The following is a 21,789-nucleotide window of genomic DNA, read 5'->3' as shown; positions in this document are numbered from 1 at the left end:
ACACCTGAGACTCAAAATTAAAGTTCTCTTGCTCTGCAAATACTAAAGGAGCTACATTAATTCTAGAAAATGACTCCATGTAGCCACTATTGAAAAAGCTCTTAAAGGAAGGATCAAACTTCAATGAAACTGATTTAACTGGAACTAAGGTGAATCAGAATTCAAAGTAAAAAAATCATATTATCTATATTTTGAAACTTTAATTCCTATGTGGGACCAATGAAGAAAAATTTATTTTATACATACTCTAAATTTTCTGTTTTAGTCAACATAAAACCTAATGAGAAATATTTTCCTCACTCACATCCAACCAGGCTGACATACAATCCCTCCTAAACATTTGACTGATGGGAGAGGAAATGATCACTGTCTTAACAAAAGCAAGGGAAGAAGCAGATAAAGAAAATCATGACCATTCCAGTCACCTAATTAAAGAGACCAGATAACTCAGCCATCCCAGACAGGATCCTGGGTGGAACTATCTAGGTGATCAGGACAAACAGAAGCTAGAACACGATCAGAATATGAACATGCTCCTGAGGGGGAATGAAAGCCACTGGGAAAAAGCCCATAAATTTGAACAAGATTAAAAACAGAACAGACACCGCAAGAATTCTCTGTCCTTGACAGACTAAAGGAATGTCTAAGGCTCTGTACTACCCTAGACCCACAATCCTCTGAAAGCTCTAGGCAGCACAGTCCTCAAAGCACACTTTCTTTTACAAAGTGCCCAGGCATCAGGTGCAAGCTACAGAAATCAGAGTTAGAACCTGACCCCCCCCCCCCATCCCATGTCTATGCTGGCAGAGGTTGCCAACAAGATGTTCAACAGTTGAGATACAGAGGATGAAAAGAAAAAGGTCAGAAAGGCCCAGCAGAATGCCACCCTGATGGCTGTTGCCCTCCAGTGTCAGACGGGTAAATCAGGAAAGAGATTTGTGCAAGAGACAGACGACACTGGTGAGTGAGCCCCCACTGCCCAGGAAGAAAGAAAAACCATGGAAGTTAAGGCCAAACCAGTATGCCTATTGTAAGTAGGACAGGCGCTGGAAAGGGGACTGTCCCAATCGACCACAGTGAGGGAAGAACAGGGAATGCCCTAACCAGGTCCCCCTGAAGACACTTTCAGATGATCCAGACAGATGAAGAATAATGAGGTCTGGGAGCTCCTCACCAGCCCCCCAGGCATATCAGCATAACTCCCGAGGGGCCCTGGCTGACACTGGACATAGGGGACAAGCCTGTCAAATTTTTAATAGACACTGGAGCCACATAATCAACACCAAACTTGGCAGATTTACTCAACAAAAATGTAATATAATGGGGATAACAGGAAATGCCAACAGTAAGTCATTTATAGAATCCTGAAGTGCAAATTAAATGAATAAACTGTTGCATTCCTTCCTGTACATCCCAGAGTGCCCCAACCCTTTATTAAGAAGATATCTCTTATGTAAGTTAGGAACAGTCATATCTATAAGGAAATAAGTTAGAAATAAATGTTCCCCTCTCATAGGGACACAAACTTCTCATGTTAATGACCAAAGGGACAGAAGAGGCCTGGTCAATCCACCTCTTACAGACCTGCCAGGAATAGATCCTAGAGACTGAGCACAAGGGCTAGTAAGATGGGCCAAAGAAGCCCAGCCAGTAATAGCAACGCTAAAACCAGGGCACACCTGTCCCAACAGGAGACAATATCCCTAAAGCAGGAAGCCTTGAAGGGCAAAGCCCCTATAATGAAAAACCTGCTAAGTCAAGGACTCTTTCAGCCCTGCAGATCAGCCTACAACATCCCGATCCTTCCAGTTAAAAACCCAACAGGGTGTACTGGATAGTGCAAGATTGAAGAACAGTCACTGAGGCTGCCGAGGACATCTACCCTGTAGTCCCAAATCCCTACACCTTGCTAGCTTCTCTATCTTCTGAGAATACTTGGAACTCAGTACTAGATCTCAAGGATGCCTTTTACTGTATCCCTCTAGTCCAGGAGTCCCAAGAGATATTTACCTCTGAACAGCAAGACCCAGACACCCAGTAAAAGAGGCAGTTCTGCTAGACAGTCCTGCCCCAGGGATTTAAAAACTCCCCAACTATCTTTGGAGAAATTCTAGCTAAAAATTTAAGTGATTTCCACCTTGACCAAGGGGTTCTGTTTCAGTATGTAGGTAGCCTGCTTACAGCCAGCTCATCCAAAGAACTACCAGATAAAAATACAGTTACCACCTTAAACCATTTATCCAAAAAGAGCTAAGTATCCAAAAAGGCGGCTTAAATCTCACTCACTAAGGTCATCAACCTAAGATTTACACTAATTAAACACACAGTAGTCTCTCTCAAGAAAGAAAGGAAGCTATTTGTAATCTGGCCTCACCCTAAACAAAGAGACAACTCAGGGACTTCTTGCGGATGCAGGGTTCTGTTGGATATGGATACCTAACTTTGGCCTAATAGTCAAACCCCTCTATGAGCAACTTAAGAGCAAGGAGGACGTCCCTATAGAGTGGGAACCAAAATGTAACTAAGCCTTTAGAAAGCTGAAAAGCTACAAGCTCTGGCTCTATGTCTTCCAGACTTCACTAAGCCTTTTCATCTCTTCATCTGTGAGAAAGCAGGAGCAGCCCTTGAGGTATTAACTCAAAAGCTAGGGCCTCTAACTAAAGTGGTAGCATGCTTCTCAAAACAGTTGGACCAGAAATCAAAGGACTGGCCACCATGTCTAAGAGTAATAGCAGCCACCACTTCCCTCTTAAAGGGAGCAGGGAAACTAACTTTTGGCCAGCCTGTACCCATCTGGACACGATACCGAGCGCAGACTCTAGTTAAGGCCAAAGGGACTGAATGGCTCTCACCAGGAAGGACAATCCAGACCCAAGCCATGATATTAGACAACCCAGAATTAACTATGAAAACATGCTAAACCCTAAACCTTGCCACTTTGTTGCTAGAAGAATCAACAGCCCTAGAGCATGACCTGTACTGAAACAATAGATGCAGTCTACTCCAGCAGAGCAGATTTAGAAAGTGAGCAACAAAATGGTGCAGAGAAGGAATAATTTATGGATGGGAGCAGTTACATAAGAGAAGGGAAGAGGCTAGAAGGATATGCAGTGGTATCAAACAATAGAGGTAAGAGCATTGCCTCCAGGAACCTCTGCTCAGACAGTGGAGCTCATGGCCCTGACCCGAGATTTGTAATTAGGAAGACATAGTAGTAAACATTTACAGACTCCAAGTATGCTTATACCATTCTCCATGCCCAGAGAGCTATCTGGAAGGAGAGGAGAATGCTCACCTCAGAAAATTAATGAGTAAAAAATAGTCCCACTATACTATAACTCTTAGACGCAGTAAAACTCCCAAAGAAAGAGGCAGTAGTCCATTGCAGAGGACACCAAAAAGGGGAGGCTAAAATAATAAAAAGGAAATAACAAGGCAGATTCTGTCATGAGATGAGCAGCCCAAGAACACTGCAGAATATCAATCCTGCCCCTTCTTCCTAAAAAGCCCAACACAAAGAAATATGTCCCCATATACACAGGGGAAGGAAGAAAAGGAAAAAGCATTAAAAGGGGGGTTCAGTGAGAACAGGCGCTAGTTTACCAATAGGCATGGACAGTTTTTCTTCCAAAAAACTATTACCTTTCATGCATTCAGAGAAGAACATGAAAGAACCCATTACAGGAAGGAAGACTTACATAACTGGGTGCGGGATGTTATGATTACTCCAGGGTTGAAAAGCCTAACATCCTTTGTAATCGAGAGACTTGAGGCCACTAAGTTACAGATGATTATAACTCAGGGTTACAAACAATTAGGTCTTCAACACAGTGACAATCAAACATACCTTAAAATAGCCAGGGAAAACCTCTGCTCCTCTATGGGGCCCCATGACAATGCCCACATTCAGCTGGATGCAGCTACAGAAGAGAGACCTTTAGCCTTCAGCACCCCTCAAGAATGAGGTGCAGGGTACAGAGAGAGGAGGGATTTGTCATCAGGATGAAGCCTGACACAGAAGGTCGCCCATAAAAACTTCCATCGAACTTCTGTCTTTGCTTGAGATGTACATATTTTCAGAAAAATGTAACTGCAAACATCTGCAAAGAAGCTGAACTGCTAAAAACTGCAGCTCCTGCAGCCATTGCCCCTATGCCTGTGGTGAACCACAAAGTCCCCAGCAAATGAAAAAGCAAGAACCCATCTCGATGCTAACGTAGGTTCCTGCCTTGCTTTAGCAGGGACAGTCTCCTTCCCAGAGCACGTGCACTAAACCCCAACCCTGACCCTACTTCACCTTTGCTTATTGTTCTAGTTTGCTAATGCTGCCGGAATGCAAAACACCAGAGATGGATTGGCTTTTATAAAAGGGGGTTTATTTGGTTACACAGTTACAGTCTTAAGGCCATAAAGTGTCCAAGGTAATGCATCAGCAATTGGGTACCTTCACTGGAGGATGGCCAATGATGTCCAGAAAACCTCTGTTAGCTGCGAAGGCACATGGCTGGCGTCTGCTCCAAAGTTCTGGTTTCAAAATGGCTTTCTCCCAGGATGTTCCTCTCTAGGCTGCAGTTCCTCAAAAATGTCACTTTTAGTTGCACTTGGGATATTTGTCCTCTCTCAGCTACTCCAGAAGCGAGAGTCTGCTTTCAACAGCCATCTTCAAACTGTCTCTCATCTGTAGCTCCTGTACTTTCTTCAAGGTGTCCCTCTTGGCTATAGCAAGCTCACTCCTTCTGTCTGAGCTTATATACTGCTCTAGTAATCAAGACCCACCCTGAATGGGTGGGGTCACACTTCCATGGAAATTATCCAATCAGAGTCATCACCCACAGTTGGGTGGGGTGCATCTCCATGGAAACACTCATAGAATTACAATCTAATTAATACTGACAGGTCTGCCCACATCAGATTACATCAAAGATAATGGCATTTGGGGGGACATAATACATTCAAACTGGCACACTCATTATAGTAGTAAATTCTCCACCTCTGGGCAGAATTTAGATGCCCTTTTCTGATCATATGATGTATGTATCTAGTATGACCGAAGACTGTGCATGCTCAAAACCCATTCTTCAAAAAGCCCCTTGAATTCTTTAGAAGTCCTCTTGCCCACCTGCCCCAACCACCTGCACATGCATCCCCTGAAGGATCCTACTCAACGTCCCTATGGGGAGAAGTTACCTTTAGAATCCCACTCACCTCCCTTTGGGGAGAAGTTACCTGATGAATCCCTCTCACCTCCCTTCTGGGGAGAAGTTACTTGATCACTCCCACTCACCTCCCTTCAGGGAGAAGTTACCTTTTGGACATGAGTTCACCCTTCTCCATTCTTTGGCCAAAGAATAAAGGGCTGCTGTGCTTTACTGAACCTGGTTTCGTTCTATTGGTGTGAGTGACACCAGACAGGAGACCCATTTGGGTGGGTGGGGGGAGTTTGGCCAATAGAGGAATGGTAACACCTTCTCTGAAGACCAGTTACTGGCAACCTTGGGCTCTTCTGTCAGATAGCAAGGCACATGGCGACATCTGCTGGTCCTTCTCTCTTGAGTTTCATTGCCTCAGTTTCTGGCTTCTTCATCTGTGGCTTTTTCTCTAAACTTCTCTGGGTGTTTCTCTCTTCTAGCATCTCTTAATTTCATCTCTTAGCTTCTGTATGTGTTTTATCCTCTTATAAAGGACTCCAGTAAGGATTAAGACCCACCGTAAATGCAGTGGGTCACATCTCAAGTGAAATAACCTAACCAAAAGGTTGCATCCACAATAGGTCTACACCCACAGGAATCGATTAGAAGAACATTACCACAAGGGGATGAATGGAAAACATTTAAGAGGAATTAATACAACTTTGAATTGATTAGACGTGAAGGTAGTTAGGGAAATGGAAAAGTCTAAAATTACTTCAGATGGCTGAAATTTTCATATTCGCTTCTCAGACTAAAAGAAATGTAGAACATTTATATATAAATACAGACAGCAGTCAGGAATACAGAATTTGAATTTTTCAACATCTACATGGCTTTCCGCTTTATAGACAGAACTGTCTATAGACATAAATAAGAAACTAGAGGTAAATGAGGATAAACCAGAATTTTCCCTATGGAAGAAACATTTAAAGTTTGTTTCTGGTAAGTATGTAAATACAGAAAAAAAAATTACTTTTGAAGTCAATTTGGCTTAATGATAAGAGGGAAGAAAGCAAAAAATGTCAAATAAAGATATTTTATTAAGAAAAAGACTTTTAGAATGAGTAAAATTAAACCTTACATGTGTGTTCCAATTTCCTTTACTTCATGATGTATTACATCATCAATACAACAATCAGGTTTAAGTTCAGCCACCGCAGCATTGGAGGCTGAAAGATTTAAACGCTGAGAACTTGTCTGAAGATCAGCCTTAAAAAAAAGAGATAAGAAAAATCCAATCGAGACTGGTTACCTATAGGGTATGCGTGGGTATGGGTGGAAAGAATAGGGGATTAGAAGGGAAGAGGAAGAAGGGATGAAGGGGGAACAACATTTCTCTGCATAAACTTTTCTGTATAGCTTTGATGTTTGGAACCACGGGTCATATCCCCTCCCCCAAAATAAATAAATAAAATCAACCAGGAGGTGGGGAAACCCAAAATAGAATAGAATACAAAAAGTAACAAATGAACCTAACTGTGTTACAAATAAAGAACATAAGCACATTGGAGGGGAGAAAGGGGTAAAAAAGAACTAATTTAAGTTTGGAAACCAAAATCTTGACTGTAGTGTAAGGCTAAAAACAAGAACGTTCACAAATATTATCCTGTTGTTAGTACATTTGTTTTTCAAGAGGTATGGGCTAGGAATTCTGTAACTAGGCTTAAAGAAACAAACAAAAATAAACAGGTTATGGATAATCAGCAACAGGTTTCTCACCTTTGGAGAAAAAAGGTACAAATGTTGAAAGGGGGAAGGCTAGAATGAAAGCTTTTGGTGTTGGACTGGAATTGGAGGCATTACAGAAACAAATATAGATATATGTGCATACATTTGTTAGTATAAACACTAAAAGATAATAAAAATAACCTTTCAAAACAATAATATTAGATGTCAGAGGTCAATTAATTTGTAAGAGAACTGGAGAACAGCATTAAAATCACCAACTAAGAAAGGACTACCTTCTCTAAAATAGCACCCCCCTCAGTTACTATTATATTCCCTCTTTTATTTCTTTTTGAACACTTATTACTCTAATGACCTAAAATAGCACCCTCCCTTAATCGTGGATATTCTCTATCACATTCAATTTATATCCTTTGAACATGTATCACAATCTGTTAATTACCTTATTTATGATTTTGTTGACCTGTTGCTTTCTGTCTCCCCTACCAGAAATGTAAGGTCTATGGAGGCAGGAACCTCTTGTCTTCTCTTGCTCACCACTATAGCACGGTGCCTGGCACACAGTAGGCAATTAATAAATATTTGTTGAATATTGAATGAATAAATGAAGTTATGATAAAACTTCAAGGCAAATGTCAAGAAAAATTCAGAAAAAGCAAAGATCACATTAGGTTATGGGGACCAGTGAAGGTTTTTAACATAAGAAATAGATTCTTTTAAGTTTTCGTTTCTTTTAAAACCAGTTAACAGGTTTTAGGCAATTAATTCTAATCTAACACTCCTGATGCTGAACTCTTTGAATTGGGATATCAGTGCTGTCTCTTTTCTTACATTCAGTTATAAAATCCCAGTAATTCATGTTTATTGGGTACCTATTATATGCAAGGCCCTATTCTAAGCACATTACTCATTAAATCCTCACAATCCTTTATTATTATCCCTACATTACAGATAATGAAACTAAGGCTTGGAAAAGTAACAACTTACCCATGGTTTTACAAATAATTAGTAGTGTGAGCTGAGATTCAGATTCCCTAACACACATTTTAGAAATCAGAGAAAGAAGGAAAAAAAGAAATACTGAAACCCACTGGCTTCCTATCCAACATATTTTCGTTGTCATTTTTTAAACATTAAGCATAACTACAGTGTATATCATATATGGCTGAAAAGTTTTGTTTTTCTCCTTTTTCACTGTTATAAATAATGCTGTGATGAACATTTATTTCCTAATTATCTACTACAATAGGGCCTTTTCCAAGAACTGCAGATGTATCAGTGAACAAAACAGACCAAAATTCCTGCTCTAGGGAGTTTACATTCTCCTGGGAGGAGCAGGGAAACATGACACAACTAATAATAAACAAGTAAATTATTATAGTTTGTTAGAAGCTTGTAAAAGAGCAGCATAAGGGGGAAATGGAGGCCTGGTTTAGGGTAGGGGAATAAAATTTTAATTTTAGGGCAGGCTTCTTGCTGCAAATTGTTTTTAGATTAGTAGGATTTGAAAAGGCTGAGAGGAAAACACGCAGGGGAAACATTCCAAGCAAGTTGAATAAAGCTAGCAAAATATACAATGTTTAAAATTGTAAGACCTCTTCAGAGTCTGTTAGGAAAAAGTTCGGTATAGTTAAGGGGTCCATGTTCAAGAAAAGAGAAAAAAATATTTTTAAAACCTTTAAAATAAGTTTCCAGAGAACAGAGGTTTCAAGCTATCAAATGGTAGTTGGGAAGATATGTGCAGTCAAGTCTCATGAGCTGCTACAAGCTCGTACCAGGCGGCTCAGATATACCATTGTATAGTATTCCTGCCAAAAATACAACACTCAATCTAATCATGAGGAAACATCAGATAAACCCAAATTGAGGGATATTCTACAAAACATCTGACCCTTTTAAAAGGCCACATCTTAGTGCCCCCTTGAGGAGCCTGTGGAGAATGCAGGGGTATTCGCCTACCCCACCTCCATGGTTGCTAACATGACCACAGACATAGGGGACTGGTGGTTTGATGGGTTGAGCCCTCTACCATAAGTTTTACCCTTGGGAAGACGGTTGCTGCAAAGGAGAGGCTAGGCCTCCCTATGGTTGTGCCTAAGAGCCTCCTCCCGAATGCCTCTTTGTTGCTCAGATGTGGCCCTCTCTCTCTGGCTAAGCCAACTTGAAAGGTGAAATCACTGCCCTCCCTGCTACGTGGGATAAGACACCCAGGGGAGTGAATCTCCCTGGCAACGTGGAATATGACTCCCGGGGAGGAATGTAGACCCGGCATTGTGGGACGGAGAACATCTTCTTGACCAAAAGGGGGATGTGAAAGGAAATGAAATAAGCTTCAGTGGCAGAGAGAATCCAAAAGGAGCCGAGAGGTCACTCTGGTGAGCACTCTTACGCACACTTTAGACAACCCTTTTTAGGTTCCAAAGAATTGGGGTAGCTGGTGGTGGATACCTGAAACTATCAAACTACAACCCAGAACCCATGAATCTCGAAGACAGTTGTATAAAAATGTAGCTTATGAGGGGTGACAATGGGATTGGGAAAGCCATAAGGACCACACTCCACTTTGTCTAGTTTATGGATGGATGAGTAGAAAAATAGGGGAAGGAAACAAACAGACAAAGGTACCCAGTGTTCTTTTTTACTTCAATTGCTCTTTTTCACTCTAATTATTATTCTTGTTATTTTTGTGTGTGTGCTAATGAAGGTGTCAGGGATTGATTTAGGTGATGAATGTACAACTATGTAATGGTACTGTAAACAATCGAAAGTACGATTTGTTTTGTATGACTGCGTGGTATGTGAATATATCTCAATAAAATGAAGATAAAAAAAAAAAAAAAAAAAAAGGCCACATCTGACTTTTAAAAAATGTCAATGCCATGAATGCCAAAGAACTGTTCCAAAGTAAATGAGTCTAAAGAGTCATTATTTCCTGGATCAAAAGGAAAAGATATAAAGGACATTATTAGGACAATTAGAGATTTAAATATGGAATGTATATTAGACAATAGTATAGGCTGAATGTTAATTTTTCTGAATGTCATTAATTGTAATATAGTTATATAAAGGGATGTGCTTGATCACAGGAAATATACAGTGAAATACTTAGGAGCAAATGGGTACGATTTCTGTAGCTTACTCTCAAATAATTCAGAAAAAAAATTACCCACGTGGAGAAGAAGAACAAGAGTGTAAATGTGGTAAAATGTTAATAACTGATAAATTTGGTATGATGGATATACTGGTATTTTTTCGTACTATTCTTTGCAACTCTTTTCAAGAGGTATGGGCTAGCAATTCTGTAACTAGGCTTAAAGAAACAAACAAAAATAAACAGGTTATGGATAATCAGCAACAGGTTTCTCACCTTTGGAGAAAAAAGGTACAAATGTTGAAAGGGGGAAGGCTAGAATGAAAGCTTTGGTGTTGGACTGGAATTGGAGGCATTACAGAAACAAATACAGATATATGTGCATACATTTGTTAGTATAAACACTAAAAGATAATAAAAAATAACCTTTCAAAACAATAATATTAGATGTCAGAGGTAAATTAATTTGTAATTCAAAATTATTTTAAATAAAAGTTCTAAAAAATTGGGAAAAAAAAAAAAAAGAGAGCAGAGGGCTTGTCTGTTTTGTTTCTAGCTATAACTCTAGTATCTAGAATTGTGCCTGGCATATGTGTTTGTTGAATAAATGAGTGAATGACTAGGATAGACCAGTGCTTCTAAAAGTATGGTTCCCAGAGCAACAGAATCATCATTGGATGGGAATGTGTTAGAAATGCAAATTCTTGAGCACCATTCAATAACGAATAAACTAGAAACTCTGGGATTAGAGACCTAGTGATCAGTGTTTTAACAAGGCCTCCAGATGATTTTTATGCCTTCTAGAGTTTGAGAATAACTGGTATACATCATAAGAGTTATACTCTGTAGACCTCTATGCAAATAAATTTGAATATCTAAATGAAATGGATCATTTCCTAGAAAAAGCACTTTACCGAAACTGGTCCCATTAGAGATAGAAAGCTTAAAGAGACCAATAGCCATAGAAACAAATAGAAAATGTCATCAAGGAACTACCCCCCAACCCCCACCAAAAGAAAAAAAAGCACCAGCCCAGGTAATTTCACATGGGAATTCTAGGGAACCCTTCAAATACCAGATAACCTAAATTCTCCATATATTATTCCAAAGCATTGAAAATGAAGGAACATTTCCTAAACAAATAAAGCAACCATAACATTTGACAACTAAAACCTCATAAAAGCCAGTATAATGGTGTTTCTTGACCTATATCTTCCTCAGTGATCTTGTTGTCAAAAACTAGCTTATGGGTTTATCATCTGTCTGAATGTCTAGCAGTGCCTGCTAGTTCCTGCTCAATAAACATTAGCTTTTATTATTCTAAACACCAATGCCCTTAAAGAAATTAAAATATATTAAAATATAAATTTGTATTTCATAACATGCATTATAATATTGTATTATCTGATGTTTATAATATTGGTAAATTATATGCATTTGTTGATTTATTAATCTAATTTATATAAAAAATTCAACATTTACTGAATGCTAATAATATGCCAGGCAAAAACATGTTCTCAAAGTTCAGAAAGTAACATCTTTCCATAATCAAATGCAGAAGGTGGCAAAACTTTTTCTTTTAAAGGCCAGATAGAAAATATTTTAGACTTTGCTGGAATATACAGTCTCTGTTGCAACTGAACAACTCTGCTGTTGTAACTTGAAAACAGCCACAAATAATACAAGCAAAAATGAGTGTGTGAGTGTGTTTCAATAAAACTATTCATTGACACTGAAATTTGTATTTCATATACTTTTCATGTCATGGAATATTCTTTGTTTCTTTTCAACATTAAAAAAATGTAAAAATGATTCTTAGTTGCAAGGCCCACTAAAACAGATAACAGCCCAGATTTGGCCTGTGGGCTGTAGTTTGCCAACCCCTGAGCCAGTGCAAGGCAGAGATTCCACTTGTAGTTTCACAAATATATGTACACATATGCAAAAATTTGCATCCAGTTTCTGGAAATTGGGTCATATAAGAAACGTGGAATATTGCCCTCTAAAACTCTATGATCATCTCCTTCAAACTCATTCTAACTGGACTTCCTTTTTGGTAATACTCCAGTGACCTAAGTTACCACTTGAAGATAGCTTTGACAACTTCTGCCAATATAGTGCTTTTTTAATTATCTTTATGCCTTTTGTACTTGTGAATAAATTGCAGGTTGTTTGAGTTACCATATGCTATGGCTTGATTTCTAAACTACTGCAAGAGTCTTCAAACTGGTCTGTCTTTCCAACAATTCATCTCATACGATGCTCTCATAGGCATCTTCCTAACATGAAATGTGAATATTTTCTGCTCAATAGCCTCCTCTGAAGGCCCAGACTTTAAAAGAAAAAAAAAAAAAAAAAAAAAAAAAAAAAAAAGGCTAAAACTTTAACCTGACATTCAAATGCTCCACAGAATGGCTACTACACATCTCTATAACCTAACCTATTATCCAATTAATTATATTCACTGCTACCAGAACATGTTGTGTATCCCTATGTGTCTCTACTTATTATCGTATCCCTCCTGTCTTTTTCTCTAAATCCCACTATTCCTTCAAGATCCTCTTGTATTTCCCTTCCTCTAATAAGCCTTCCTTATTGATACAATGCACAGTGATCTTTCCTCCTACTTCCAAATCATATTAGGTTAATACAGTATCAAAAACTTTAATTATTGTTATTTGCTTTTGAACAGTATATTTTCTCACCCAGACTATGGCCAACTTTGAGGACAGGAAAAATGTTTATTTGCCCAGCATAATATTTCATACTTTAGGTATACAATCAATACTTGTTGTTAATGACAATAAAAAATCCTAGTATCAAACATGCATTTTAATGAAGTTTCAAAAACATAATAGAAATAAAAAAGTTTTATTTTCTTAAAGAGTATATCTTAGACAAGAATACCACTTACTTTTACCAATATATCCTTTACAACTTGGTTGCTATCATTATGAACGCTGATATAACTGGAAAAGGTCTCTCCCAAAAATATGTTCCTGTAAAATAAAATACATTTTCAGGCAAAAATTCATTCAAGTTTTATCATGAATATGCCATATGAGCAGGACTGAGAACTTCAAATAGAAAAAAATTTACTAAAGGATAGAGATTAGATGAAATACTGCTTCAACATTGTTTTTTACACATTGTCGTTAACCTTGTGCAATCCAAAATAGAGATTTAATTTACAAAACATAATATATCTTGGTCCTAAACTGCTACATAAACTGCCAGTCTTCCTAGACATAGCAGTCATTGAAATAAAATGCATGCTAACAGTGTTATGCTTTGCACCTCTAGAGGCCAGAAAACTCAATTTCCATTTTTGGAAATTGTTCTGAACCTAGAAGGGACCCAAGTTATTGATAAAGTATCTGGGATACTTCTACCAATCTATTTTTCCAAGATGTTCTAAAAAATAATGACCACCGACTTTACTTTAGTTTTATATACTTTACATGAATTTATTTCCAAGTTTTTAAGACAAGTCAATGAGCACATTCTGTAAAACTACAAAAAACTAATAATTCCTTTTGTCTCAAATTTCTCAAACAGTGGAACCAGGAACTTCTACCTAATTAAAAATACAGAGTAAGAGACAGCTGAGAGCAAGGGGAAGAATACAAAATTTTGAGGTCCTAATTAGCTGTAATGTCTGTTGGGAGAGGGCTATGAGGCTGAACAGAGGTGGTGCTTCTAAAGAAACACATTTAGATTAATTCAGTTAAAATAAAAGGAATGTAAGACCATTAAAAAATATAAAAGATGTAAATAAGAAAGCCAAAATTTTATCACCTGGGAACCAATATTAACATTTTGGTATGCATCCTCTTTTTATTATTTTTAAAAGAAAACCAGAGTAGCATAGTAGAATTTTAAAAAATATTGTTACTGTTTAATTGTATCATGAGCATTTATTTTCCCATCCCAGCATTTTACTTCATTTTTTCTTGTAAATTACAGAATTTGCAGAAAAATCATACAGAAAATATACAGTTCCCATACACACACTTTCCCTATTATTAACAATTTGCATTAGTGTGGTACCTTTCTTATAATTGATGGAACAAGATTATTATAATTATCCTACTGTTTACAGTCAATAGTTTACATTAGGGTTCACATTTTGTGCTGCAGTTCTATTGCTTTAAAAAATTCTTATTCTAGTATATATATATATAAAACCTAACAATTTCCCTTTTAACCATATTTGAATATATAATTGTTTTATTAGTTATATTCACAATGTTGACCTACCATCACCATCATCCCTTACCAAAATTGTGCTGTAGATTTGTTACAACTGATGAACACACATTTTTATAATTTATGGGTTTACATTTTTATAAGTTTTGGGTTTACAGAACAATCATGAATTAAATACAGGATTCCCGTATACCACTCACTTTAGTCTGCTAGGTGGCCTATATGCAATATACCAGAAATAGCCTTTCAACAATGGGAATTTATTAGTTTATAAGCTTACAATTCAGAGGTTGTGAAAATGCCCAAATCAAGGCTTGATTAAAACTATACATGCTTCCTAAGAAAGGTTGCCAGCGATCCTGGACTACTTTCTTGGATGGCAAGGCACAAGGTAGCATATACTGGTCTCTCCCTTCTCTTCTGGGTTTCTTGCTTCCAGCTTCTGGCTTCAGTGGCTTCCTCTTTTTCTGTGGCTTTCTCTCTCAGCTTTTGTGTCTCTTTCTCTGTCTTTCCATATTCATCTCATTTATAAAGGACTCCAGTAAGAGGATTAAGACCTACCCTGAATGAGGTGGGTTACATCTTAACTTAAGATCCTACTCACCAAAAGATCCTAGTTAAAATATGTCCACAGCCACAGGAATGGATTAGTTTTAAGAACATGATTTTCTGGGGTACATAACAGCTTCAAACCATTACATCACTATTCTAGTTTGCTAATGCTGCTGGAATGCAAAACACCAGGAATGGATTGGCTTTTATAAAAGGGGGTTTATTTGGTTACACAGTTAACAGTCTTAAGGCCATAAAATGTCCGTCAACAAAGGGTACCTTCACTGGAGAATGGCCACTGGCATCTGGAAAACCTGTTAGCTGGGAAGGCACATGGCTGGTGTCTGCCTGCTACCAGGTTGCGGTTCAAAATGGCATTCTCCAAAATGCCTGCATCAGCTTCCAACGGCTGTCTTCAAAATGTCTGTCTCAGCTCTAGCTAGCTATGAGCTCCTTCTGTCTGAGCTTCTACAGTGTTCCAGTAAACTAAATAAGGCCCATGCTGAATGGGCAGGGCCATGCCTCCATGGAAATTATCCAATCAGAGTTATCATCTACAGTTGGGTGGGTCACATCTCCATGGACAATGAACCAGGAGGTTCCAACCCAATCTACACTAATACGTCTGCCCACACAACAATGCATTAAAGAATATGGCTTTTTCTGGGGGACATACATACACAAACCGGCACAACCACCCTGTTATTAACACCTTGCATTAGTGTGGTGCACGTGTTACAACTGATGAAAACACATTTTTATAATTGTACCATTATCTATAGTATATGGTTTAACTTTGGATTCACTGTGTAGTGCAGTTCCACAGATTTTTTTTTTTTAATTTTTTATTCTAGTACCATATATACAACCTAACATTTCCCCTTTTAACCACATTCAGATATACATATTTCAGTGCTGCTAATTATGTTCACAATGTTGTGGTACCATCACCACATCCATTACCACAACATTTCCATCATTCCAAAAAAGGGACCCTGTTTATTTAAAGCTTTTTGTTGTTGAGTTGACAGATTTCTTGAAAAGCCCTTACTGGCTATAACCCATAATGTTATTTGAAATTTTCTGTATAGTTACCTATTAAATTGTACTTTGAAAGTTATCACCTTTCTGTATATACGTTATATTTCACAATAAGGAACTAACTGAATTGTGTAATTGTAACTGATAACATTCTTTGAAATCGTACTTTGAAAGTTTTCATGCTTTCTGTATATATATTTCACAATAAAAAATACAAAAAAATCTTATAAAACTATCAAATATTAGCCAAAATTAACCACAAGAAAAATAATTCCTTTCCAAAAAGCCTTCTTAAAAAAAAAAAAAATACCCTTATTGGATATGTGGTTTCCAAATATTTTGTCCCATTGTGTTGGCTGTCATTTTACTTTCATGATAAAATCCTTTTAGGTAGAAAAGTTTATCTACTTTTTTCTTTTTTTGTTTGTGCTTTGGGTGTAAAGTCTAAGAAACCATTGCCTAAGACAAGGTCCTGAAGATGATTCCCTTACCTTTTCTTCCAGAAGTTTTATAGTTCTGGCTCTTATATTTAGGTCTTCGATCCATTCTGAGATGATTTTTGTATATGGTGTGAGGGAGGGATCCACCCTCATTCTTTTGCAAATTCAACCATTTGTTGAAGAGACTAGTCTTTCCCAACTGAATGGAGTTGGCACCTTTATCAAAAATCAGTCAGACAGAAATTTGAGGATTCATTTCTGAGTCCCTCAACTTCATTCTTCGTTTTCAAGATGTGTTTGGCTATTCAGGTTCCCTTAATCATCCATATAAATCTGATTGGCTTTTCCATTTCTGCAAAGAAGGCTGTTGGAACTCTGGTTGTGATTGTATTTAATCCATAAATTGCTTTGAGTAGAATTGACATCTTAACAGTATTTAAGAATATTTAACAATATTCTTCCAATCTATGAACACGGAATGTCCTTCCACTTACTTAGGTATTTGACTTCTTTCAGCAATGTTGTGTATTTTTCTGTGTACAAATACTTTAATCCTTGGTTAGATTTATTCCTAGATATTTTATTCTTTTGGTTGTTATTGTAAATTGAATTTTTTTCTTGATTTCTCCTTCCAATTGCTCAGTGCTAGTGTTCAGAAACACTAGATTTGGGGGTGTTGATCTTGTACCCACCATTTTGTTTAATTCATTAATTAGCTCTAGGAGTTCTGTTGTGGATTTTTAAGATTTTCTATAAATGGGATCACATAATCCCCAAAGTTCTTCCTTTCCAACTTGTTTGCCTTTTATTTCTTTTCCTTGTGTAACTGCTCTGGTTAGAACTTCCAGTAAAATGTTGACTAACAGTGGTGACAGTGCATACCCTTGTATCCTTGTCTTTTTTTTTTTGGTTGGAGTCAGGACAGATTTTGTTTTTCTAAAGTGTACAATCAATTGTTCACAGACAGTATCATCATATAGTTGCAGTCAATTTTTGAAACCTTGTCTTCTTCTTGATTTTAGAGAAAAAACTTTCAATCTTTCATAATTAAATATAATGCTACCTGTAGACTTTCATACATACCCTGAATCATGTTGAAGAAGTTTCATTCCATTCCTAATTTTCTAAGGTTTTTATCAAGAAGGGGTGCTGGATTTGCTCAAATACATTTTTTTTCTTCAATAATTGAGATGATCATAAGGTTTTTTCCCCTTTCTGTTAATGTGGTATATCACATTAATTTTTTTAATTCAGTTTTATTGAGATATATTCACTTACCATACTCACTAATTTTGTTATGTTGAACCACCACTGCATACCTGTGATAAATCCCATTGATCATGCTGTATAATTCTTTCAGTGTGTAGTTGGACTCAGTTTACTATCATTTTGTTGACGATTTTTGTGTCTATATTCATAAAAAATATTGGTCTGTAATTTTCTTGTGGCATCTTTATCTGGCTTTGGTGTGAGGGTGACATTAGCCTCATTGAATGAATTAGGGAGTGTATCCTTCTCTTCAATTTTCTGGAAGAGTTTGAGAAGAACTGGTGTTAATTCTTGGAGTGTTTGGTAAATTCCCCTGTGAAGCCATTTGGCTCTGGGCTTTTCTTTGACTCACTGTTTTTGATAACTGAGTCAATCTCTTAATTATTTACTGGTTTGTTGACATCTACTACTTATTCTAACATAAGTAATTTGTTATCCATTTCATGTAGGTCATCTAATTTGTTGGTGTACAGTTGTTCATAGTATCCTCTTACAGTCCTTTATATTTCAGTGGGGTGAGTAGTATTGTCCCCCTTTTCATTTCTGATTTTAGTTATGTGTCCTCTTTCTCTTTCTCTCCATCAGTTTACCTAAAGATCTGCCAATTTTATTGATCTTTGCAAAGAAGCACATTTTGGTTCTGTTGATTCTATTTTTTTTTTCTTCCTATTTCCTTTATCTTCAATGCAATCTTTGTTATTTCCCTCCTTATGCTCACTTTGGGTTTAGTTTGCTCTTCTTTTTCTTGTTCTTCCAGTTTTGAGATTAGGTCTCCGATTTTAAATCTTTCTTCACTCTTAATGTAAGAATTTAAAGCTAAATATTTCCCTCTCAGCAATGATTTTTCTTCATCCCAGTTCTGCTACATTGTATATTTATTTTCATTTACCTCAAGATATTTTTGAATTTCTTTTGTGATTTCCTCTTTAATCAATTTCCACATATTTGTGAATTTTCCATTTCTCCCTCTATAATTGATTTCTATTTTCATTCCACTGTGGTCAGAGAAGATAAAATGTATGATTTCAAATTTTTTTTAATTTATTGAGGCTTGTTTCGTGACCTAAAATGTGCTGGTTTGGATGTAGATGTCCCCCAAAAGGCCATTATGTTTCATGCAGTCTGGTGTGGGCAGGAAATGTATCAGTGTTGATTGGGTTGGAGACTTTTGATTGGATATTTCTGTGGAGATGTGATCACTCAACTGTGGGCAAGATCTTTCACTGGATAATTTCCATGGAGATGTGGCCCTGCCTATTCAGATGTTCTATCCATTATTGAAAGGGATCTGCTAAAATCTCCTACTATTAATGTAGAATCACCATTTTCTGCCTTCAAATCTGTCAGTATTTGCTTCATTTATTTTGAGGGCACTGTTAAGTACATACATATTTATAATTATGTACATACATAATTATCTCTTTTCGCTGAATTGACTGCTTTATCAGTATACAATGCCCATCGCTGCCCCTTGTAACTGTTTTTTACTTAAAGTCTATTTTATCTGATACTAGTATAGCTACCCGAACTTTCTTTTGGTTACTACTTGCATATTTTTTCCATCCTTCTTTTAACTTATGTCTGTGAATTTAAGGTAAGTTTGCTGTAGACAGCATATAGTTGGGTCATGCTTTTTTTATCCATTCTTCCAATCTCTGCCTTCTGATTGGAGACTTTTTATTTAAAACCACTACTGAAAATGCAGGATTATCTTCCGCTATTTTGCCATTTACTGTTTGTGTTATACCTATTTGTCCCTAAATTCTTACATTAATGTCTTTCATATTTACTTGATTTTTTTTGTATTGTTCCATGTTGAATTCTCATTGTTCTCAATCTTATCTGTATACATATATACATATATACAACACATATATTTTCCTTGTGATTACCACAAGATTAAAATGCAACAATCTAAATATATCACAATCCAATTTGATTTGATACCAACTCAACTTCAATAGCATACACATACACTGATCCTATACTACTCCATCACCCCCACCGTTTTTAGTAATTGGTAGAAGTTATAACTTGGTACAGTGTATGTTGAAAATAATAAATTTCTCATTGATGTTTGCCTTTGCATTATATCATCTGTAAGAACTGGAGTTACATACCAAAAAGTACAATATTATAATACTGGCATTTATAATTACCCAGATGGATACCTTTACTGGAGGTCTTTATTTTTTTTTCTTCTAGTTTGCATTCATTATACTTTTCCCCCAACACCACTGTGCTGGTGTGAATGTATTATATCCCCCCAAACGCCATTATCTTTGATGCAATCTTGTGTGGGCAAATGTATTAGTGTTGATTAGACTGTAATTCCTTATTTCCATGGAGATGCAATCCACCCAACTGTAGGTGATAACTCAGATTAGATAGTTTCCATGGAGGTGTGGCCCTGCCCATTCAGCGTGGGCCTTGATTAGTTTACCAGAGCATTATATAAGCTCAGACAGAAGGAGTGAGCTTGCTACAGCCAAGAGGGACACTATTAAGAATGCACAGGAGTCGAGAGAGTAGCTGCAGCTTACAGAGACATTTTGAAGACGGCCGTTGGAAGCTGATGCAGACATTTTGAACGCCATTTTGAAACGCAACCTGGGAGCAAGCAGATGCCAGCCATGTGCCTTCCCAGCTAACAGAGGTTTTCCGGACACCATTGGTCATCCTCCAGTGAAGGTACCCGACTGTCGATGCATTACTTTGGACACTTTATGGCCTTAAGACTGTCCCCGTTTAACCAAATAAACCCCCTTTTATACAAGCCAATCCATTTCTGCTGTTTTGCATTCTGGCAGCATTAGCAAACTGGAACCACCACCCTATTTTTAACACCTTGCAAGGCTGACATTCCTTTGTTCTCCCTCATGTAAAAACATACTTGTACATTTTATCACAATTGTTGAGTACTCTAGGTTTCACTGAGTTACATAGTCCCAGTCTTTATCTTTCCTCTTTCCTTCTGGTGTCCCACATGCTCCTAACGTTCTTCTTTCAACCACACTGTTCTAGTTTGCTAATGCTGCAGAATGCAAAACAGCAGAGATAGATAGGCTTTTATAAAACAGGGGTTTATTTCGCTACACAGTTACAGTCTTAAAGCCACAAAACGTCCAAGGTAACACACCAGCAATCGGGTACCTTCACCAAAGGACGGCCAATGGCATCCGGAAAACCTCTGCTAGCTAGGAAGGCAGCTGGCGTCCACTCCAAAGCTCTGGCCTCAAAATGGCTTTCTCCCAGGACGTTCCACTCTAGCAAGCTTGCTCCTCTTCAAAACATCACTCACAGCTGCACTCTCTTCTCTCTCTTTGAGTCAGCTCATTTATATAGCTCCACTGATCAAGGCCCACCCTGAATGGGCGGGGCCATGGCTCCATGGGAACATCTCATCAGAATCATTGCCCACAGCTGGGTGGGGCACACTCCAAGCAAATCCAACCAGCACCAAAACTTCTGCCCCACACAAGACCACAAAGATAATGGCATTTGGGGGACACAATACACTCAAACCTGCACACACACTCACAGTCATCTTTGTTCAGTGTACTTACAGTGTTGTGCTACCATCACCCAAAATTGTGTTCCAAGTTTTCACTCCTGTCTTTTCCTATTTGTCTGTAGTGCTCTCTTTAGTATCTCCTGTAGAGCAAGTATCTTGTTCACAAACTCTCTCATTGTCAGAGAATATTTTAAACTCTCCCTCATATTTGAAGGACAGTTTTGCTGCATATAGGATTCTTGGTTGATGGTTTTCTCTTTCAGTATTTTAAATATATCACACCAATTCCTTTTTGCCTCCATGGTTTCTACTGAGAAATGCACACATAGTCTTATCAAACTTCCTTTGTATGTGATGAATTGCTTTTCTCTTGCTGCTTTCAGAATTCTCTCTTTGTCTTTGACCTTTGACAATCTGATTATTAAGTGTCTTGGTGTAGTTCTATTCAGATCTATTCTGTTTGGGATTTGCTATGCTTCTTTGATCTGTAATTTTGTCTTTCATAAAAGATGGGAAATTTTCACTGATTATTTCCCTCTATTATTGCTTCTTCCCCTTTTCCCTTTGCTTTTCCTTCTGGGACACCCATGACACGTACATCATGTGCTTCATGTTGTCATTCAATAACCTGGAACGTTGCTCATATTTTTCCATTCTTTTCCCTATGTGTTCTTTTGTGTATAGGATTTTAGCTGTCTTGTTCTCTGGTTCCCGAGTGTTTTATTCTGCCTCTTAAGATCTGCTGTTGCATGTCTTCATTGTATTTTTCATCTATTGTGTTGTGCCTTTCATTGCCAT

General features: G+C 37.5%; 1 protein-coding gene across 5 annotated transcripts in view; it reads right to left on the bottom strand.

The window, feature by feature from the left end:
- Nucleotides 1–21,789, bottom strand: part of TRAPPC13 (trafficking protein particle complex 13) — a 71,873-nt gene that overhangs the window by 14,515 nt on the left and 35,569 nt on the right. For all 5 annotated transcript variants that reach the window (XM_037801054.1, XM_037801055.1, XM_037801056.1 and 2 more), the window contains 2 exons: nt 12,881–12,965; nt 6,271–6,398 (listed from right to left, as the gene is read on the bottom strand). In XM_037801054.1, the coding sequence (XP_037656982.1) occupies nt 6,271–6,398; nt 12,881–12,965 (213 nt within the window). The remainder of the gene's footprint in view (nt 1–6,270; nt 6,399–12,880; nt 12,966–21,789) is intronic.

This window comes from Choloepus didactylus, chromosome 13 (genome assembly GCF_015220235.1).
Source record: "Choloepus didactylus isolate mChoDid1 chromosome 13, mChoDid1.pri, whole genome shotgun sequence".
NCBI lineage: Eukaryota > Metazoa > Chordata > Mammalia > Pilosa > Megalonychidae > Choloepus > Choloepus didactylus.
This window is presented reverse-complemented; position numbering and strand designations above follow the sequence as displayed.